The 24,378-nt window shown below is 39.9% G+C and overlaps 1 protein-coding gene across 1 annotated transcript in view; it reads right to left on the bottom strand.

The window, feature by feature from the left end:
• man1a1 (mannosidase, alpha, class 1A, member 1) overlaps nucleotides 1-22,745 on the bottom strand; it is a 143,206-nt gene extending 120,461 nt beyond the window's left edge. Inside the window, exon 1 of the mRNA XM_067573235.1 lies at nucleotides 21,933-22,745. Within this exon, the coding sequence (XP_067429336.1) occupies nucleotides 21,933-22,442 (510 nt within the window). The 5' untranslated portion in view covers nucleotides 22,443-22,745. The remainder of the gene's footprint in view (nucleotides 1-21,932) is intronic.
• Nucleotides 22,746-24,378: the final 1,633 nt, after the last annotated feature.

The raw sequence follows: 24,378 nt of genomic DNA, 5'->3' as shown, positions 1-24,378 counted from the left end.
ATTTATAAATGCCCCAAATGATTAACTGATTATCAAAAGGGTTGCCAATTAATGTTCTGTTGATCAACAAATTGATTGACTAATGACTGCAGCTCTACCTGTAACCACCTGATTCCACAGCAGAGAATCAAACAGATTTTTTTTAATTGTATTTGTGTTCAAAACTTTGATTTAAATAAATTCTCTTTCAGTCGTTGAAGACCTTGAACTCCACCATGATGGTCGTAGTTGGTTGTAGTTTGTCTGAGTCTCAGTCTTGATCTAATCCAGTCTGGATCTAAAACCAGATCTACGTCTGCAGAATGTTGTCCTTTGTAACAGGTCTCATACACTCAGTAATTGTATCTTTGTCAGAAATCAGGTTTCATAACAATACTGAACACAGACGCATAAGCAATTAACCCTGAAGACAAGTGAGCTGTGACACTCAGATCAACCTGTTATTCCCGCTATAATTCCCCTGTGTGCTGACTTAGTTAAGCAGAAAACAAGGTTTTGTGTTGCCACAGTCGGGTTCGGTTCTGGCACAAACCTTTACAAGACGCAGGCGAACACAGGAGCTCTGACGTCTCTGCTCTCTGAGCCGTGCTGTTTTGGAACAAAACTAACCACCTAACCGTTTTTCCACCTCGTCTCCTTCACATGTTCAGCTGCTCACAAAGAGAGAGAGAGAGAGAGAGGACAATATCCTCCTCTCCGCCTGGGGAGCAGTTCTTCAGGGATCAGCGAGGGATTTCCTAAGCCGTTTAGTATTTCAACAACCATATATGGGTCAGTATTGTACGGTTCTGTCTCTGCTGACAGAGAAGTGGGTTTAATACTTTGTTTCCATGATAGCTAGCTGCAGCTGCTATACTGCTATCAGCTAACAGTGAAACACTGGATCAAACACCTTTCACGTCACATTCATGTCATATTTTTTTAATATTTATTTGCACAGTAAAAACAAAACAACACAACAAAAGAGACGAAACAACTTGTGCAGGTGAGATTTAGAAAACCCCCTAAAGGCTTATGGGAGTAATCTCACCTCATTGCACATTATAAACAGATGCAAAAGTCATGTGAACTACAAAAATAAACAAGCAACCACAGAGTCAAAAGCAAAACAAGCAAAGAAACAAAACAGGTAAGATAATGTAACGGGAGCATCCTAACTGAAGCAAACTTTTAGTTAGTTGGTTAGTTACTTGGGTTAAGTTTGGTTCATCAGACAACTTCAAAGCTTATATTTGAAATTCTTGAGAGAAGTCGACTGAAATGTAACTGTTCCACAGCTGAGCCCCTTTATATCCAACAGAGAAGTGACAAATCCCAGTATGGAATACTGGGAGGTGTAAACATTTGGCATGTCTTGTGTTATAGTCGTGTACATCTCCATTAGGCTGGAAAAATGCTTTACAAGGGAAGTGAAGTGAAGGAGGCTGATGCATAATTCTAAAAATAAAAACACAAGATTGGTATTTTTTCCTGTATTATGACCAACAGGAAGGAAACTGTTGTCAGTAATGAATGAATCAGTGTTGTGTGTGTTGACTGAAGGTCGGAGGGTGTTTCTCTCCATTTTAAAGACGAACCTCCACCATCGATGAACACATCATCTTGCCAAATGTCCCCTGACTGACTGAATGAAGGAAGTGCATCTTCTTCCTGACCTCCTGGAAAGCGCAATTCAACAGCGCAATCTCCAACAAAGTCCATTTTTCTTTCCATTTGTCAAACACAATGTTGGGAGTTTAAGAGGTAAGTTTAAATTTAAAGAAAGAGGAAACAGTGATAATAAAAACATCTTCCAAACAGTCACAAGGACACAAGAACCAAAGGTTGAAGACAGAGATTAAATTCATATTTTCATGCAGATCATGAACACCATCAATAACCCAGAAGAACAGACAATGCAATTATATTCTAAACATTTGCTGACGGTGGAGGCTGGAAAAGTCAATATGGAGCTCAGGTTGCTTTTCTCACCAAACCTGTTTGGTTCAGTTTAAACAAACTCTGCTGCGAATGCAAATGATCCCCAAGTATCAAGGACGTCATCTTAAAAACAGATCAAAGTGTTTCCACAGCAGGTTTGACTTTTACGTTCCATTTGTTGAGTCACAAAGAGCAGAACAGATACAGACATTATCTAAAGTGCTTCAATCGATCAAGAAGCCTTTTTTTAAAATCAATAAAATTCTATTTGATTATCAGAAAACTCAGAAAAACATGACCATCCTCTTCATCAATGATCATCCACTGAGTAAAATTCAAGTCGATAAATTCTGGCCAATAAAAAGACATTTCCCGGCATCTCTGCACCGCTAACAAGCCGAGCCCGATCCGACGCTCGCTGACCCGACGGGGGTCGTAAAAGGCGTCGTTCCCAACAGCCCGATTGGTGCTTAACAGAGCTCAGAGCTGATAATACGGTCAACAGACCGAACCTACCTGAAAAGCAACATTACACACTGATCAATACTATGTGACGGCCGTCTGGGGAGGAGAGAGGAGAGAAATGATGAAACTGAAGAGTAAATCTATATCTCCGACTGTCTGTTTGTTAAAAAAAAACCTGGTTCTGGCAGTAAAATAACACTCCGGCGGGAGCGCGATTATTGACGACAAAGACATGACAATAAAACATGAACAATGACGTCTGAGGGTGATATGATTACTTTCATTATCCGCCCCAGAAACGGAGCCAAAGCAGCTATTAGCCATGTGTTCAGGAGCTGATGGAGGATCCATATGCTTCATGTTTCATATTGAAGTGAATGGGAAAACCACTCTGAAAACAAGATGTTTTATAACAAGCTTTTGAAAAGGTTTTTCTATTCATTTCATTGTGACTTTAATGCCGGAGGGTGAAGTGCTAAACACTCCCTTTCAAACCTCTCAGTGGTGTGTATCAGACCACACACACACACACACACACACATTTATTGACTTGACCTTTCTCTTGGTAGTAGGAAGCAGCCCAATTGGGTTTGACCCAGCCGCTTGACAAAAGGCAAACTAATGAAGACTTTGTGAAAGGCAGATTGATTTTTCTCTCCCTCCCTCCATTACATCCATATCCCCGCTTCAATACAGCAGGCAGCAGATAAGGAAGGCAGGAAGGCAGGAAGGCGGCAGCGGCGGCAAAGCTCGAGCTCATCACTCATTTGTTTAACAGGTTGGCAGAGATGAGGACTGAACGTCAGCGAATGCCAGAAAATACGACCTGAGCTGCATCCAAATGACTCGGAGAATAACGGCGGAATATGAATCGGCTGATTCGAGGGGAAATCTGGAAACCGCCCCCCGTTTTGGCCGTTTGACAGAAACGTATTAAAAAGCTTTTTTTTTTTGTCTCATCATTCACATTATTACGACGTTAACCTTTATACTAAACATCCTCTCAAACACCTCTGTGACATCGACAATGAAACTGGAGATGGAGGCGGGTTTCTCCAGGACTGGTACCATGAGTTGGACTGGAATGATACCAGTCCTGTATAAACCAGTGTAAGGCTGCAGCAAATTAATATTTCTATTATTGATTCATGAGTCCAAGATAATGTCTTCATAACTCTTGTTTTGTCTGACAAATGGTCCAAAATTCAAAGAGTTTTTGTTTTCAGTTGAGTATCAAACTAAAAAAAACAGGAATTATTCACATTTGAGAGGCTGGAAATATTAAATTAATCTATTAAAATCGTTGCTGATTAATAATTAATAATTAACTAATGGATTCATCTAGAGCTGCAACAATTAATAAATTAGTTGATCTTGAGTAATTTAATCAGGAGTTATTCTGATAATTGAATAATTGTTTTTAAGCAAAAGTGCCAAATATTTGCGGATTGCAGCTTCTCTAATGTGATGATTTAAATCTTTTCTTTGACGTAATGATCAGACAAAACAAGACGTCACCATGAGATCTTAGAAGTTATAACAGGCATGTTTCACTATTTTCACTAAGATGAATTGATTCATCCAGAAAATAATGTGCAGGTAAATCAATAAGGAGAGTAATGGTAAGTTGCAGCCATAGATTAATCGAGTCAAGTGTTAAACCTCCTGTGTCCATTAATCGCCTGGCAGAGAAAGTGTTTCCTAATCCAATCACTGCACCAATCCCGATAAATGGAGGAGATAATCAATAACATTTACACTCCAGCGATCTATCCAGCACACAGTGGGTTCATCCAATCTTCAAAACACTTTACTTTTACTGCCCATTTCCACCTGAGCATAAAAATAAAAGCCCAAGGCTGCTGAACTGAACTGAATGATAATATTAAAGTAGTGATAATGTGATAATTACACAACGTCTCCACTACAAAGCCGACAAAATTAACATCTACTCCGGAGTAATTAAGCCACACGTTAAAAAGGGATAATAAAGTTTCTGTGGCTGAAAATACCTGGATAGTCTTAGCCATAATTATTTCACAATTTGCATTAATTTGCCATGAAAACAAACTCAAATAGTTTAAGACTCCTGAATATCCGAAAAGCAGCCTGAAGAACATTGAGAAGATTCCCAGAAACTGCAAATAAACATTTTACATTTAGCCGAGCTGTTAGAAGACGAAGCTCTTAGTTGTTAAAGCACTAGAGAACATGCAGTTTATTGTGAATGTAATTGACCTCAGTGGTACCTGACATATTCATTTATATACTAAAACACAATGTTTAGACCCTTATTAAGTTAAACTAATACTGTTTGCTCACTGCAAATAGCACAAGCTGCAGCTCTTACGTTACAAATTACGTGTGCGTGCAAAAAATATTTAATTAATTCTTACAAAAAACAAGCCTTTTTTCTCTGTAGATACATATATATATATATTTCTGTCTAAGTCATGAAGACACATTAAGAGAAACTGTCCTGTGAAATTCCCAGCTGGAAGCCCAGAGACGCTCTTTTTCACCAGCTGGGCACCAATCCAATGCATCTTCTTTAGCCAGCTAAAACACTTTTAAAAGTCCTCCATTTGTAACTGTTAGTGCAGTGGTGGGATAAGGCCAGACCAAATACTTTCTTATGTTTTTTTTTTTTTTTTTGTGGAACAGATCAGCTCAGTCCTAATCTTTGCTCTCCCAGAAGGGGGAAGAAGAGGCTTTGTGAGCTGGATTTAAACGGACACCAGCAGCTACTACCGGGGGTTTGGATTTCAGCTATTCAGCCCTGATAATTTGATGTAAATGACGGTTTTTGTTGGATCATTTGTCAAATTAAATCCAGATCCTGGTTGGTATCAGACTCTTGCAGTCTCATTAATGTCACAAATTGTCAAAAGAACTTCTCAAATACTGATTCTACAAAGATACCTAAAAGTCCAAAGATCTCCCCGTGGTGGTAACAAGCAGAGATCTGAGGCTATGCAAACACTCTCCAGTAGTTCCCAAAGGGTCATCAGTGCCCCCAGGATTAATTATATGATCATTAAAGTGAAGGCATTATTCAGTGAGGGTACTGTGAGGGCAGCAGATTCAGTTTCTGATGGGAATTTAACCAGTGGGAAGATCTGTTAACTCATGTTTATCATGAAATAAAGTCTGACATGAGAAAAGATAAAAAAACAATGAAAGACGACTTTGACAGGAAGCTGTTTAGTGACTCTGGGGTTTAATTACTGTTGTTTGTTAGATGTGTTGAAACACTCAGATTCACAGGTTTCAACAATTTATACATTACATGAGGAGACTTTCACCTCTTGGCTATAAAAACGGGCCTATTATTTAAAATCACATGTGGATTGACCTCTGATATGATGTCTGTAGGACTTCAGCGGCCGTCTGAAGGAAACAATCAGGAAACTGAGTTTGTTGAGACATTGCAGTCTCATTAATGTCCCAAATTGTCAAAAGATCTCTTCCAATACCGATCCTACAAAGATACCTAAAAGTCCAAAGATCTCCCTGTGGTGGTAACAAGCAGAGATCTGAGGCTATGCAAACACTCTCCAGTAGTTCCCAAAGGGTCATCAATGCCCCAGGATTAATTATATGATCATTAAAGTGAAGGCATTATTCAGTGAGGGTACTGTGAGGGCAGTGGATTCAGGTCTGATGGGAATTTAACCAGTAGGAAGATCTGTTAACTCATGTTTATCATGAGATTAAGTCTGACATAAGAAAGATAAAAACAATGAAAAATGACTTTGACAAGAAGCTGTTTAGTGATGCTGGCCGTTTAATTATTGCTGTTTGTTAGATGTGTTGAAACACTCAGACTCACAGGTCTCAACAATTGATACATCATGTGAGGAGACTTTCACCTCTTGGCTATAAAAACATTTGTATAGTTTATAATAGACTGACTGGGGTGATGTATGTACGACTACAGCGGCCGTCTAAAGGAAACAATCAGAATTGAGTTTATTGAGACACCAGTATATGTAAATTAATGGCATTACTACCCTTCCAGTAGAGCATTAAGGTGCCTTATTATGCTTTCAATTCTGTTTCATATGCTTTTACAGCTGATAACAATGCTTTGAGGGGGAACTGGTCAAATTAAATGGAAAATTAACAACATAAAAGGAGCTTTAAACCAAAAAGCCAAAACTCATATCAGTCAATTATAAGTAAGTGTGTGCTTTAGTGAAGACCTTCCCTTGTCTGACACCCTGCATGCACTCAAGCTACACGTTCATTTCGATGGATGACTATCAAAACATGTAGTACGCAAAGTGCATAATTACTAGAATCTATTATAATGCACACACACACACACACACACACACACACACACACATTAATCTCCCATGTGTTGGGAGTAGCTGCAGGCTACTGGCTAAATAATTTAGCTTGTGGACTTGGCTTGCCTTTCTCCCCAGTAAATTGAACTGGAGACACAACAGCACACAGCCAATGCATGTGTCTGGGAGGAAAAAACACAGAGAGAGGATGAAGGAAGAGGTGTTATAGACAGAAGACAAACTACTAAAACTCACCTGTCAACCTCTGGATTACAGAACAAATTCCAACACTCCCGTAAATTAAACACTCAGAGCCATTTTAAAGCTGTTTCGGGTGATTTTTTAGGTTTCGGTGTCGTCCGAGGGGCAAAAGCGTGAGAGCAGCTCTCTACTTTCTGCACTGTAGGGAAGGTAGGATGATACATTATGATCTGTGGTTCAGCTTGTTAGACAGAGAAACACACAGCAGTTATAATAAATGAGCACAACATGACTGACTATTTCTATAATGCTTAAAAACAAAGAGCGCAAAAGGGAGTTATGGCCTTTGCAGTCATTAAAGTTGACATTCATTGAGACGTTAATGCACTCTGGCACTATGCATTCTCCTGCTAAGACATTTATATTGAGACGGCGTATATTTTTATATATAACCAATCTGTCTCAGTTGCAGATGAATTGTGTCCTTAGTTTTGTGATGTCATTACTTCATTAAAAAGATATTTCTGTCTCAGCATCAGTGCTTTTTTACTTCATTTCTCAGCTTGCTGAGCTGCATCTTTTTTCGGCGCTATGTCACTTACAGAGCGAGCCCAGAGGGCAGTACGATGTGCTGATTGTGTAATTACCTGCAACTTTAATAAAACAGATGCTAATTACAGAAAAAAAACTGTAAATGTAATAGAAGTAAACTTCACCTCAAGCTTTTGTTACACTGTCCTGTTGCTCAGCTCTCTCCATGCAAACATTTGTACAGACAATATGGTGAGAAACACTGGAACAAACTGTACCGAAACCTAAATATGGTGACTTGAAATTACATTTATGGATTTGTGGACTAGTGTGATGTGATGTCAGGATGCTGCAGACGTGACAGTCAGACATGCAAAGTCTTAAAATCGTTGTTAAATTTCACAAGAGCCCATGAGGTCTTCAGCTAATCTAATATGCAGGATGGCAGAGCTTGCTGTGTTAAAATGCCAGCCCTCACATGGAAAAAAGAAAAGCAGAGACAGAAGGAAGGGGAGATTGAAAAATAAATGGAGTATGTGATTGACAGCCTATGATTCGGGGTATTAGACTGAATTGGATTAGGGAGAGAGAATCAGCCGGCCATAACCCTCCGGAGCGCTCGGGACACGTTAATATTGAATATCCAAGAGCGTTTCTGCTCCGTCTCCGTGACCGGGCTACAAGGCTCGGACCGTGAGTCACTGGATTTCTTCTGTGACTCACAGTCCGAAGGGTTTTAAATCAGAATTTTGAAAGCAGCCAGACTGTTTTTGCCAAAAACCTTGAAGCTTGTAGTCGCCAAGAATAAGTTGGAAACTTGTTGACAGGATGTGAAACGGCAAATTCTCGTTGTTGGACTTATTGAGGTGTCAGGAGAAAAACGTCCATTTAGGGAACTTCTTCAGATTTTTGGGGGATAATTTTGTGCTCATTTGTTCTAACGATCAAACATCTGTGTGTCCATGCAGGTGAACATCAGGACTGATCTGCACATGCAGTCATTAGCTAGACAGTTAATTCAGTACTGGTTTGCAGCCAACTATTGATTTGAACTGCTGTTTGCATTTACAGTGTTTCAACTGACACAACGTTGACCAGATAAAAGTTCACTCTATAGTAAAGGAAGAAAAACACCTTTGCTTTAATATCACAGGAAAACATCACACAGCTGATTATTAGCCTCACCCCTAATATACAAGTTAATGAACCATTTCAATATACAGTAAGTATGTTCAACATCATATCATATGACTCATCTTATCAAAACAAAATGAACTCTATTAAACTATATCAGCCATGACTATAACCAGCTACGCCTCCTGTCAATCATCTGTAGTGACGTTGTTCTAACGTGAGAACAGACGACAACAAAATTCCTTCAGTGTTTGTAGAGACGGTTTAGCAAAATAAAGAAAGTGTTCCTGCTGCGACTTGTCGGAATAAACAATGAGACGTGGCATTTCAGTGAGTCACAGATAAAGGAGGGATTTCTTAAAATCCAGATTAGCCTGGCTTCTGTCTGGAACTATGGGCCAATTAGGCCAAGCTAACACAGGCTAACTGCTCCAAACACAACCAGAGTCACTCAGTTTCATACTGACGCATATTTCACTGTTAAAGTTCATTAGTCATTCCAATACACTTACATCAATACTATATGTGTCATGTACTTGGTGTTGTGCTGTTTCTACTCTAGTTTCTACTTTAATAAGTCGACACTCAGAACATCTTAAACAGGGAGGACAAGTTGTAAACCTTCAGGAAAAGGTTTCAGGAAGATCAGTTCACTATATCTCTCAGCATCAGCATTTAATCTCTGGGCTGCAACTAACGATTATTTCCATTATCAGTTAATCCTCACATTATTTTCTCCATTAACTGATTGATTGTCATGTCTATAAAATATCAGAAGATACTGAAAAATGGTTGTTATAATGTCCCAGAGTGACGTCTTACCTAAAGATATTCTGTTTTCTATGAGAAGCTGAAATCAACAAATGTTTGTCATTTTTGCTTAAAGAAATGACCAAACCCATTACTTGATTATGAAAACAGTTGCTGATTAATTTTCTGTTTAAGGACTAATTGATTACTCTACTAATTGTTGCTGCTATAATTTAATAATCATAGACCTTTTGCAGGTGAATTGGAGTTGTAGACTGGAGAGTATATTGATTAATTTATATAATATTAAGCTTCTTATCTAATATATGCAGGAGGCATGTAGTTTAATTGTCCTTTGCCCTTTACCCCCCCAAAAAACTCTCAAAACATCAAGGAGCCTCTGACAGTGACCTGCTGGTTCCATGTGCTCCAATGCAAAATTAAAATCTGATCTTTCTCCAATATTACAGAAAACACTGAGGCAATTGTGAAAGCAATCAATAACCTCTAAATGCTAATGAGCTAGCAGCGCGTTAGCTTCGACTAAGACAAGACAAATTGCACATCCCGGCCTCACTAATCTAACGGCTGCGACAAATGCATGAGGCACGGTCATTAACGGCGACGCCGCCCATAGATTTTACATGTATGTGTTCACCCAAAGCCCCCCGTGAGGCTGAAAGGCCGCTCTGCTCAGCATACATCACTGTCTCTAGCAAAAGAGAAGCTAATAATCCTGCAGTCCTACTGTAGACTGCTAATGATCCAGAAAGCAATGCCTTGTTTGACACGTGGCCTCCGTAAATTCATGTCTCTCTACCTCAAAATACTCTGAATTCACCAATAAGGTCTTGTATTCAAATAATAGTGGCTTTGAAAAGGGAGGTAACTAATTATTGTACAATAATGGCTCTCATGTTAAATTGAACACTACGTATTTATCTGTTCCATCAGTGCAACAACATGGTCATGTAATTCTGCTCTGGGTTTCTTTGAATGATTCTGCATTGAGTTTTTTTCTCCTCAATGAAGCTCAACATTTCCTACAAATGTTTCACAATAAATGCATTTTAGTGAACGTCAGCGTTTAAATGTGAAACAGATGAAGAAAATTTGGTGTTTTTATTAACAGCAAACAGCTTTAAGAGCAAATGAATACACAATAAACAGGAGCTTCTGACTAAAATATGATCAAATACCAAAAAATAGGAATAAAGTCCTGCTTCTAATAACAGCCTCTTTCAATTAAAGGTTATTTATTTGTGGTGAATTAAGACTCAAGCCCCCAAATTTACAAAAAGCAGAAATTCTCAAAAAGAAAAATTGAATCGGGGACTTTAAGATTAGAGAATGAGTCTAATCAATCCAGGTAAGACAAATCATATCATCATAAGACAAATTTACAGATTATCTACAGTCTTGTGAGTAAAGAGAGAAAGTTTGAATGTGAGAGAAACCAACAGACAACAAATCAGAGGATACTCATAATTCCCTCAGACACCGAATAAAAGATGGTCCCATTTGTAGACCAACTGGGATCACCAAGTCCATTTCCTACTGCAGGTCTGTGGCGTATTGACAGGATGCAGTAAAGAAAAGCTCAACTTCAGTTGAAAATGTGAGCCTGTCTGGTCTATCCATTTCAGATTATTTGTAACTTTGGGTGAGTCTCTCTTTGGACTTGTTATTTGATGGTTTAAGTGCTTGTCCGTTGTTGATGTTGAGCTACAAGCTCAGACGGAGGTGGTTCAGACGATGCGTGGAGGCTTACTGATGACCCGCTATCGACATTTCATTTAGCTAGCTTTTTCAGGCACTAATTTCTCTCAGTCTAGTGTAAGCTAGAGCTGTGCAATATGACAAAATATATAGTGTGTAGGGCTGTAGTCTGCTGGTCAAGAACCCCTGCCAGCCCCCAAAAATTTTTTTAATATTTGATAGCGTTTGGGAGTCTCTGTGCAGCGCTGTTCCGGTACATGAGTCAACTTCTGCCATTGCCTGGGAAATCGTCAGCATGGCTCCATTAAGGAGTATGTTTGCGTAGCGAGTGGGAAAGAGCGAGGGGCAGAGAAGTGACGGTGGATGCGAGCAGAGCAGAGGAAAAGGTTAGTAGTAAGTTGTCAGTCTGGCAGTAAATGTACAGCACAGACTACAGTGTGTCAGTTCATAAATGCTAAAAAGTCACGTCTGTTGTTTCCCCAAGTGCTGGAAAAGTAAAGCTGAAAAGTTAGCAACAATGGGCTAGCATAACCTGAAGACACAAAACAGAGAAATACAGAAGAGAGAAATGTGTGACTGCCGAGTTTACTGTGCACTCTGTCCCGTTCCTGCACTTACAGTAACGTAATAAGCTGTTTTCAACTTGAGTATTTCACCTGGTTCAGTGTCTCTCTTCTGCTCCGCCGTGTGCAGCACACACACACCCTCAGAGAGCAGCGCCACCATAAATGACAGCAAAACGCAGTAGAGACGATGTTTATTCATGTTATTTATCTCATTTATGTGCACTCGTTTCATTTCAGCTCAGTGAGGGTCTCTACTGCGTTCTGCTGTCATTTCAAACCTCCACTGACTTCGCACTGACACGCTGTGACTCCAGACGACACGGCATCATAACGTGTGCAATGAATTATGGTCATTTAAATTCAGTAGCGCACCTTGAGCACTTAGAAACATTAAAACTTAAATGATTAAAATTGCATTACCTGGCACCTTCATGCATGAAAACACCCAAAATTAAGCCCAAGGCACAAATGCACTTAACTGGCTGCTGCCTTGATGTTAATGCTGCAAAGTTTTGTCTCTGCTTCCTAAAAACTTCACAAAACTACTAATTCAATAAGAAATATCCACAGTATCTGTATTACACCAGTCTACAAACTCTATTTCATATCTCTATCAAACCCAGTTTGCTGTCAAGATACCATCTGCTCAGTGTAATTAATTATTGATCACATGACACCAAACTATCAACAAACAACAATTATTTTCATTATTGATAAATCTGCCGATTATTCTCTCAAATAATCAACTAATCATCTTGTTAGCAGAATATCAGAGAATAATAAAAACGTCCATCATAATTTCCCAGAACTATCTCAAATCTTTCTACTCAGTGATGTTTTAGGCTTAATTAGGCTTAAAGGGCAGGTTCGCAATTTTTTTAAGTCTGTTTTAAAACAGCAGTCAAGTGTCCATATCCTCTATTTTAACATGTACATGCCTTTCTGTTTTAAACTGATTGGTTGGTATTTATAAAGAGGCTGGTCGAGCAGGCAAAGTGCTGATGGTGGGAAGTTCATGTCTAACTTTCCATGACAGTTGAGGCAGTTATGGCGAGGGCAGTAAGTGTCTTTTATTATGTACAGTTCTACTGTACGTACACGCTTTTACAGTCCCCCCCCCCTCCATGCTTCAAGGCTCGCTTGTGCCTTGACCTCTAGCACGAGTACTAGGTAATAGTAATAACGATCCATCTAATTTATTTTGCTCCGAGCTTTTTCCAAATCAATGCTCAATGACTATGCATGAGCAAGAACGGAGCTGGGAGAGTAGATACAGTAACAGCAGTAAAGAGCTAGATGTACCTCGGAGATGGATACGGTCTATAGGCAATAAAGCTTAATATACCAGCATCTTCCCCATTCAGGCTGGTGGTGTGTGGGATGCTGGGGCATGCCCTGGGCTACGGCTGAACTATTCAAAGGCTGAAGGACACGCACATAGACACAAATACATGGAAGAAGAGTGCACTAAGAGTTTGAGTGTGTATATATATGCAAAAGTATCACATCAGTCACTCTGGAGTCTATATTCCCTCCTCCAGTGACCTCAGAGCCAGAAGGCAGCAAACATGAGGAAGTCCTGGAACCAGTACAATCGCCAAGTACGACCTACGAAAACCTCCAAAACCCAACCGATCGATCCGCACTGACCGACACCGTGCTGTAACAATCCATATTAAAATATGGATTTAAAATATTTAAAGCCTCGCGGGCTTTCCACTACGCCTATATATTTACAGCCACTTTATTACGCTATTACAATATTCATTACTTGGATCTTATAGGCCTTGAGGTGCTGTATGATTTGTCCTCCCAAGGTAGACGGTGGACATCCTGATATATTACAGCAGCCTACAGTTACATTCAAGTGTTCGTCGTGAAAGTTTACTTCAACCTCATTCCTCTAATAATCATTTGGGATATATTCTGTGCTTGTATTGGATTGATTAGTAGGGTTACCTTTATTTTAACATTATTATTATTCTCTAAAGCAAAATCAAACAAATAAAAGTGTAGAAAAGATTTAAAGTTGTGAAAGTTGAATTAGAAACTGGTAAAACAGAACTATTATTTTCAGTATCAACGATATGTCAATTATTTTTCAATCCATCCTGTAGTCTGTAAAATGACAAAAACTGTTAGAAACTGTCCATCACTGTCACCAGATCCCTCAGTTACATCTTCAAAACGCTTGTTTGTCAGACAGACGGTCCGAAACTGAAAAATATTCCATTTACAATAATATAAAAACAGAGAGAAGCAGAAAATCCTCACTTCTGGGAGGCTGGAATCAAAGAATACTTGCATTTTTTCTTGATAATTGGCATGAACGAACAATCAATTATCAAAATAGTTGCCAATTAACTTTCTGTTGCACCCAAACTAACCTCTGGTGTCTCTTTCCATAGAGCAGAACCTCACTGATTGAGCCGGTTTTAAAGTTTCAACAATGAAAACTTGTTTATTCAGTTTCACACTTCTTTTCTTTTTAAGGTTTCTTATTGTTGATTTAGAAAAAGAAGAAGTGAATCAGATGTCAAGTTTCTCTTTTCTCTGTTAACGTATAAAATCTTATGACACCACCGGAGCACATGTGACGCTTTTTATTTAACTCAAATGGGCAAACATGAAAGACAAGAGTCTGCAATCAGACAGACAGTTTACATCATGATTCTTCCTCCTTTGATCAAATTATAACAAAAAGCTTTAAAGAATTAAATGTCTTTCCGAATGGGACGGCTTGTTCTGATCAAAGTGGCTTCATTCAAATGAGTGACATTAACAGTCACATGTAAACGCACCTATTGATGACTTAACTAAAATTAGCAGTGGAAACGAACAGACAGGAAGGAGTTCTGTCTCTACAGTACAGTAACGTACATGCACACATACCTACGCAGGCAGCTACAACTATTCCTATAGTCATTAGACAATTAAATAGAGCACCAGCAGTAACTCTGACACACACACACACACACACACACGTCTGGTTTCGTGGACCTGCAACGAGAGGCAATTAGTCCGGAGGTCGATACAGAAATGGGACTTATTGGCTGCCAAGTTAGCCTGAGGAAGAGACAGAAACAGAGAATTTTATTTCAGGCTCTTACGGTTAGCAAAGCGGCAAAATGGCTTCTGTCGTGATACAACCACATACACACACACACAAAATGGGATAACAATCGTGTTGGGAGTAGGCGAAAATAACTGAACTGAATCCTGAAGACAGCAAAGCAGAGGAGGAGGAGGAGGAGAGAGGAGAGAGGAGAAGAGGGGAGCAGAGATTGGATGAGGAAGACGACGAGAGAGAGGGAGGAGAGGAGAAAAGAACAGAGAAGGAAATGAAAGGCGAGTGAAGGAAGATTGATGTTTCATCTTTCCTCAACAGTCGGCTCTGGCCCGGCGAGGAGAGACCTTTACAAACCACCGGCCTCTAATCCACGGCTCTCTGAACATAAGGATGTCTGAGAGAAAGTAAAGCAGGTATTCTTTAAGATAACGAGCTGAAAGGAGAACATCCTGCAAACACACCGTCCTTATGGCTAGTCAAACGCTCATCTGCATCTCATCTGCACACACACACTGGAGGATGAGGAGGATGAGGAGTAAGATAGGGCGGCAGCAGTTTGTATTAATCAGCAACAAGTCTGTCGTTATATTAAAAAAAATGCCGTCACAAAAACAGAGTTCCTGAAGCAAAGTCCAGGATTCCTGAGAGAACAGAGGAATAGATTACACCTGTTATTGTACTTTATCTGACTGCTACTAATGTTTACTATAAGCAGAGATTTGCTCCAATCCATCATTTTCTCTCCCGTTTACATTTTTAATACCTCACCTCTGTCAGTCATCAGTGTGTCTGCTGATTAATCAATGACTCTGTCTCATATTTGTCTGTAATATTTTGTTATTAGCTTCATTTAAATATAAATGTTTTATAACTTGAAGCCTCACATGATGAGTTGAATAAATGTGAGTTCTCATGTTATTGAGAAGCATGATCAGTAGATTTCCCAGCATGCTCAGGCGTGTTAATACATGTTAAAATAAATCACAGTTGATCCTTTTCATCACAATAAAATCAATGTAAACCGTGATGAAGGTTAGTTTGAACACACTGTGATAAGATCACTGCTTTGCATCTTATCTTTACAGCAACTTCACAGAACAACAGCAGCAACTAAAGCTGCGAGTGTCAAATTAACGTGCAACTCTTCAAATTAGGAAAATGTAAAACTATAATTAATCTGAATTAGATTTACAAGTCTGACCAGTTCAATGACTTAACAGATCTAAACCCACCGAGCGAAGGCTGATGTTCATACAACATGACATATTTAGTCAATACATGTTAAAAGAACTATTTTTATCGTTTAAGTTAATGTAAAATTTTAAAGCAGCCATTTGACTCATATTTTTAAGTTGAAACAAGAAGTCACATTTTACAGTGTACTGTGTACCTGACTGTGTGAAACTCACTGGGATCATTTACTGAAGGTAACACTGAGGTCAGAGACTGCTGGGGCACTAAAAACTGACTCTGCAGTCGACCACGACTTCAACAGACAACAAAAACATCATGAAAAAGACAAAGAATGTGTATTTAATGTGGATATGTCACATCTGGCCGATAGTTGATCCATTTAATACGTTCGGTTCGGGCGCCAATACTGATCTGATGAATCGGAGCATCTCTAGTTCTCACAGTTTTTCTGACAGCGCAGTAATTGAACCTCCTGAAGAAATGGATTATGAGGACGCTGGGAAACGAGGAGCAGGCAAGATAAAGTTGTTTAGTGTCAAATTCAAAATACAGAATGTGAAAATTGCAGTAGTGAGTATGGAAACGTGTGTTTGGCTTCCTCTTTCACAGTTTGTTATTGGTGGTTTTTTCAAGGGGATTCACACCAGTTGGGCTGAAAACCAGCAACTTTCATACAGGAAGTGTGTTCAACCTGCTTCTGACTTGTTCTAATACAGTCACAGGTTAATCTCTGTTCCTACCTGCAACCGTAGTTCCATAATTACACTGCTAAACCACAAAATTACTCATAATTATAATGACATAATTACCCAATAAAATCCAGCTTCACTTGTATCCAGGTTATGTAATTCCCCTTTCATACATGTTCTCTTAAAGGAGTCAGTTAAACAGTGTTTAAACATCAGTATCATTAAACCGAGCTGCGTCTGGCCTGCAGTTAACCAGTGGTTAGAGGCAGGTCACGGATACAGACTGTCCATGAACACGTTTAACCAGCTGAATTTAAAATGACACGTTTCAATATTCCCGAACAACTTGGGAAACTCAAAATTTCATGATATGAGGAGTGAGGAGACTACCTTCAGTTTCTCTGTTTATCAGCACAGGTTTTCATTATTATCCCCCACTGCTCCTGACTCCAAAGCCTCTCTGAGAGCGAGTGAAAGCTCGGGCTGCGAGGAGGAGGAGGAGGAGGAGGAGGAGGAGGAGGCTGAAGATGGGTTCTCCTGAGACTCTTTGATTTCAAGCAGACAAACAGATTTAGCTGATTGTAGGATTGTGTCGGTCAGTCACAACAAGCCGTTTATCCTTTACCGAGTCACCCCTGCAGCCCGGTTACAAACACAACCCCCCCCCCACTGAGACCACAACCATCCCCGGATAACTGGGGGGGATAACTGGGGGGGATAACTGGGTCAACTGGTGGAGTGAGAAGCATCATACAGCTTCACCTCAAATGATTCTAGAAGCCTCTAAATAAAGGTGGGTGTTTCATGTCTGTTGTTGTTTTTATATTCAGATTGTCTTTGGATTGTTTGTTGCTTATTGTTTTAGAGGATTCTATGGATGTTATAACCAGCAGGTCAGACTGGTCGTACTGGGCAGCTTCCAGGTGTGAATGTGATCAGGGTGGAACGTCCCTGAATAAATAAAGGTTGAAATAACAATCTATAGTGCAGCTGGATGCAGGCCTCGCCATTAGTCCATCCACAGAAGATTCATCTGTAACTAGTTTACTCATCGAATAATCATCAAATCTGATGATTTAATGCTTTTCTTTGGGTTTCAGACTGTTGAATTTGACATTTGAAGATGTCATCTTGTCACTTTAACAGATATTTTTCACTATTTTCTAACATTTTATGAGCAAAAGGATTTATTGATAATCATTAGATGAAGCCTTATTTAAATCCATCATCACACACAGCTATGATTGAATATGCTTAAAGGATCTGAAAAACAATGAGGTGAGTTGTTCTATCACTTATGGCAGCGTATAACGGAGGCCTATTTGTTCCTTGATAATTATGCATGAGTGAGCGAGCTGCTATTTTGGTCCGGGAGCGAAAAAGAAAAGGCAAGATGCCTCCAAGAACAGCGTATTCATTCATAACAATGAGGAGCATCATAGCTTTTGTTTGGATGTTGAGATTCTGACACTCTGTACTGACGTTAGCTGAATGTCTAAGATTTACCTTCCTGCGATTGGATCGTCCAATTTTCTCCTGTCAGAGCTGAACATACATGGCCGCTCCGCTCTGTCTACTCACTTAAAACCACAACTGCAAGGTCCCGAATCAATAGCTGTGAACTGGGAATATTGATAGAGGCAGCACAAGTTTCACCCCTGCTCACATTTCTCATAACTAATGTTGGTGTTTAATCATGTGAGGTGTAACCTGCAGCGTGCAGTCCATATTTATCTTCACTATACGCCGGATAGGTTTTGTCTCGTTGACATATTCAAACGGCTTCTCTCTTAATATTAAGATATCTGTTGACATAGCAGGCAAACACTAATCCTCAATTAAACAGCACATACAGGATGTGTTTCACTGCCGGGACGATGTGCTCTGCTTGAGAAGATATTTAGTTTTAGAACTGATCGAGATTTTGATCCATGTTTTTGTAGCCTTGACGGTTAAGTCTGACACACCCTGTATTATGTTGGATGGATGTAACAACCTAGTTTTGTGGTGTGTTTTTCCTTGTAGTGCACTTTCCTCCCTAAGTTTACAATGTGTTCATTAGTTGCTTCATTAGGTGGGAGGTTTGCAAGACTTCAACATTTGTTTTCCTGTCAGAAAATACTGCAACGTCACCGACTGTTTCTGCAACACTGTGAGTTTACTTTGAGCAAACACAGTAGAGATTAAGAAGTTTCTTTCTATACATGAACGATCTACAAACCGCGGTCACAGGGGGGGAAACGGTGCACGGATGAAGGACGGTGTCAAGAGTGTTCACCGCTGGCGCCAGATGTTTTATATACAGCTCTGTGTTGTTTTAAGCTCTTTAGATGTTTAGATTCTTTATGCAACGCCATCAGGGAGGCGTTTGATCAGTCTGAAATGTATTCAGCAGCATGACAACAAGCTCAAACATCCAGCCAGAGTCATGAGGAACTATCATCAGCAACAAGAAGAACAAGGAGTCCTGCAACAGATGGTCCCCACAGAGACGTCTGCACAGCTACTCCATGTCCTATATTGGTAGTCGATAGCCTGACATGATTTGCTTGATGCTGTTTACAAAGGAGGAGATACAGCAATGCACATCTGCAACAGATGCACTCTAAACTAACCTGCTAATCCTGCTGATCCTCTCGTTTAGCAATGAAACACACAGTTGGTTTGGTTTTAAAATGTACTTCAGATCATTCTGTGACATGTTGATCCTCAAATTCTGATGCTGACACTTCTGACAAGGAAACAGCAGGTGATCAATAAACTGGTTTACAGCTGATATAAAGCCAAAAACATTAAAAAAGAAACAGTAGGAAAACATGTAGTGAACTTAAAGTCATACTGCTGGAGATACCAACATTTTCAGAGCAGCATCGGCGCTGCACTGATAACCACTGTTGAAGTTTCTCACATTTATATGAACTTGATATTTGGTTGTTTAAAAAAAAACAGAAACCTGCCCCCGGCATGACAATTTGTGTTTCGCCTTTACAAACACAGACACTGTAGCTGTCGGAAAAAAAAAACCCACAAAGAATTCAAAACAGTTGTTTTTTTCATTGGGACCGATGTTTTATTGATTTTCTTCCTGCTCGCTGTTTTTGTTTTGGAAGTCACACAGTTCACAGTTGAATTTGAGAACATAAACAGAACAGACAGAAACACCGGGGCTCTAACAGGAGCTACACATTCACACAGCCAGCTATAAATTAAAGGGAATTATCTCTAAAGTAAAAATGTTAAAAACAGACACAACAGCATCTTATTCAGCTTTAAACACTGGTATCACAGTAAGGAGGTAAGTCTGTTAAGTGAGGCGGTTAATGATGCAAACACGGGGTCAAAGTTCATGTTTACACCATTTTAAATCCAACAATAGGCAATAGATTATTCTATTTTTGACTGGGAGGGAAGACAATGACACAATGCATTGATTGTGTGTTTGTATCACCGCTGACATGATGACTAAAGCATTAATTAAACATCTATGATGGCAGGAAGACGGACACTACTGGGAGACTAAAGAGTACTAACAGGCTTCTGGTTGACATGACGTGTTTAAGACCACGTGTGTGTGTGTGTGTGTGTGTGTGTGTGTGTGTGGTCGACAGCGTGACTGCAGGCTCTCTTAACCTTTTAGTGGCCGCTGACGTCATCTTAAGGTCACAAACATCCAACATCCACATTTCAAACACTGTGTCTTTCATACCAAATACCAGAGATAATCTTTTAGGTTTCTGGGCAGCGTTTACATACGTACAGAAATATCATAAATATGATTGGACTGATGTTGGTTTAATAATATTGTGAAATATTTCAGTCTGAGGTCTTAATGGCTGCATTACTGTTAACGACAAGGTTTTACTTAACTTATGAGACTTTTTTTTATTGCAATTATTGCTTTTCATACTTGATATTATTGATAGTGGGGTATTCAGTCAAATATATTATCATGATATTTCATTTTTTCAGTATCACCCCCTGCCCCATGGACACCTTAGAGACTGTTCAGGGAAATCCTTCACATCCACTCTGACCTTTGACCTGCAGGTGTCCCATTTTCATACATATCAGTCCACCAGAGTGTTTACACAAACCACGTATCTCAGTCAGGACATCAAACCTCACCTACTCTGTGTAAAACACCTGGATGATGACATCTGCTGTCCAAAAAGCCACATGTGAACCTTTTTAAAACACCACTAAAGAAATACACGTCATCTCCATTTGGATAAAAACGTTCATTGAGGATATTTTTTTATAGCAGAGAGTTGGAATCATACCACTACAGATGAAACAGCAGCAGCCTGACTGCACACCATGAAACCACCACCCCTCCCTCCCAAACACACACACACACACACACACACACACACTGCAGCGACATATCACAGTAACACCAGACATGCTACCTGTTGGTGTCTTTCACGGCTGCAGGCTATAAAAATAAAGGTTTTACATTCACATGTGCAGAATAACAAGACATCAGAGGATTCATAATGTACTGAAATAAATAGGATATGCACTGTGGCACCATCTAGATAAATTAATCCGAGGGTACATTATGACTCAATTAGTAATAATTAAAAGATAGAAAAACATTGCTATGGGAAAACATTAGTCAGGCTTTCAAATTAAGAATAAAATTGCAATTTCCCATATAAAGCCCTGCTTCAGGTGACCAACTGTGAATCCGGGTCATATAAAAGGATAAAAAGGTGTGTTTCGCCCCCTCACCCCCCGTAATCTCCCAGTGTTCCCACTATGACAGCACACGAGAGCTGGGTTTTTTTTGCACCAGTCCCCGTATCGCCCTGGCAGACGGGAACTTGAAAGACAGGTATAGCAGCCCGGAGGGGGGCGGTGGATCCTGCACACATTCCTTCCTTTTTCCCCCGGAGCTGCCTGCTAAGAACGTCGCGCCGAACTCCGTTTACAAATCTGTCAAATTAACGCCTCAAGTCCACGTGTGTGTGTGTTAAATGACACGTAAAACATCGCATACAATCATACCCTGAAGGCTGATGTGTGTCCTGGAAACTTCGGCTGCGAATTATTCACTGTGGTTAACTTTTATTACGCAAAATCTGAAGTTGTACACTCGGTGTCCTGTCGTTGCGACACGTATGTTCACCGGCGGCGAAGACTTTCGATATAAGAGGCGAACAGTTTGTAAAAAGTTTCAACCTTATTCACATTATTAATCCTTTGTGTTTTATATATAAGCCGAATTGTAGATGTTATAAGAATGATTGGTCTGATATGTAAAGTCGTGTTTTATAGTGAGGACCAGCTGCTGTAAGCTAAGGTAAATTTCGATTGCCGTTTTTTTCTGGCGGGGTTTGGTGCGAAGTTTTTCCTCCGTACACCGACCAGAGAGCTCAACAGATCCTCAACTTACCTCTTTGATTTTAGCCCGTCTGTCCCTGGTTTCGGAGTCCAGCGGTTCGTGTCCCGTCGCTCCGGGCGGCCGGTGATACTCGACGAACGGTAAATTATTGACATCCTTCCCACCTTGACCCAGACTCTCCTTTACAACTTTCTCCTTCTCGTTTATAATGTCCTGTTTTATCTCATCGGGTCGTTTTTGTAGAGTATCCTTAGCCTCTATCAGAGCTTTTTCGTGGTCTTTCCTGATTTTAGCCAGGACCCGCTCGTCGTTTCCAGCCGACCCGGAGTCGCTGCTGTCCGGACCGGTGCGGGTGTTGGTCTCCACCGCGGAGGAGTGAAAGAAAACTCCGCTGAGCAGCTTGGACGAGTCCGGTAGGAAGAAAATGGCCCCGAAACACAGAGTGATAAAAGCGCTGAACACTAACAACAAAATAAATTTCTCTGTCAACCTGAAAGAGGTCGGGCTGGCAGACTTCCTACTCGGGGTCGCGGTAAAAGGCAGAAGAGTTGCAACTGGCATTTTCTCCTCCTTTAAACAACTCGAACAACAACCAAAAAAAAAAAAATAGGGTTTAAACGCTCGATTTAACACACGGCGGGTTCAGCTTCGGCTTATTCCGTTCAGAAATCCATTTCCAGATGATATAAACGGAGTCAAATGTAGAATAACAGTAGTAAAATCTCCGGTAGAAACTCCGGGAGAGAAGCGGCTGTCCATACCGGAGACCGTCTGCAGACAGAGCGAGTCTAGCGGATCACACAGGAAGCAGCGGGAGAAAGGCGTGACTGACAGGCGCCATCAGCCAATCATCTTCCGCTCTGTGAGTAGTGGGGGCACGAGGAGGGGGGCGGGTCCTCCCATCGGGGTATAAAAGTGCTGACAGCCGTTAAGAAAACTTTATTTCCCCTGATCAGACAGGGAAGCAGACCGCGAAGTGGTACATGCTGGACAAGACCAGGGGTACAAGAAGTACTCGGACCCTTTATTTAAGTGAAATTAGCAGTACAGCGATGTGGAAATACTCCATTACAAGTAAAAGTCCCGCATGAAAAATCCAACTTAAAGTCTCCGTCCACTCAAAAATGTGTTTCTTCTTGTTCCTTCAGTTTGATCTTCTCTGTGTAGGATGATGTATGTTATTTCAAATGTGTTTTTTTATTACATTTTTCAAACAGAAAAATACACATAACAATAAATATCCTTTGCATCTTAAGTCATATCTCCAAATACATTGGCCAAACCAAAAACCCAAACAAATAAAAAAAATTAAAATCCAACAAAAGCTCTAACAGACGGTAGCTACTTCTCAGGGTTCACATCGTAACCCCATTCCAAAAAAACGGAAAAAATACAGGCAGGTCATTTTACTCTTCATCATAGTGTATGGAATCAAAATAATCTAAAAAAAAATGGTTGCCAGACTTTGAGAAATTTCTGTACAGATCCCCTGAATTGAATATTTAAGCTTTTCAAGTTTTAAATGAGCCATCACCCCTCCAACCCATTGTTTATGTAAAGACTAGATGACTTGACAGGATGATGTATGTTAAGAGTTTGTTTCCACATTCATTTCCTGAAAGTGGAAAGTTTCTCTAAGCTCATTAAAAATCTAATTTTAAGGGTGCATGTTGCAGCAGGATTTGTGACATCACAACCAGTTTGGAAGCCAATTCTGGTTCAATAATCACCTTACACAGTGTGATGTGGAAACTTGGAGCCTCCAGTGTAAAAAACACTGAGAATGGACTTTACAGTGAAGGAGGAGACATCTTGTATCCTGCAGGAAAACTTTAGAAATTAGAAATATTTGCATATTCATAGATTCAGGATTTTTCATTGAGGGGGGAGAAGAAGATGCCATTTTGAGGACTTTAACGAGGTAATTATACAAATGATTAACCCTTACATGCGATTCATATTCAGATCCTTCACAGTATCCCCTCGTGATTAGTCTCTATACCAAATTTCCGAACCACAAATCATTCATGAATACCTCATCAGTCACGGATAAGTTGGTGATTAAACCTTAATGAAGCTTTCAGAGAGCAGAGAGAGTTTATTCTTTAGTTTTTACGTTTTTTGTTTATGGAGAAAAAACATTTGCAATCACACTATACGACGTTCCTACATTACATAACCCAGGAGAACATCACGAGTTCAATGAATTATAATTAATGTGAAGAAAACTGTGTATCAGCTGCACAAAAATGTTTTTGAAAAAGTTGAAATATGTCCATATCTGTATATTCTGGGTCACATTAGGATTAGTCATCAAATTTCAGGCTAAAAGAAAAGTGTTGAAGGTTGTTTTTTCTTCTCTCAAATGTAAAAATGGGTCAAATTTGCCCCTGAACAGTAAGTAAGGGTTAAAAACATGTGTGGAGAGGATCTTTGAGTAAAAATACCAATACAGCAATGTGAAAATACTCCATTACAAGTAAAAGTCCTGCATGAA

Source organism: Thunnus thynnus, chromosome 18 (assembly GCF_963924715.1).
Source record: "Thunnus thynnus chromosome 18, fThuThy2.1, whole genome shotgun sequence".
In the NCBI taxonomy this organism is placed as follows: Eukaryota; Metazoa; Chordata; class Actinopteri; order Scombriformes; family Scombridae; genus Thunnus; species Thunnus thynnus.
Note: the sequence above shows the minus strand (reverse complement) of the source record. Positions and strands in the feature narration are given on the sequence as shown.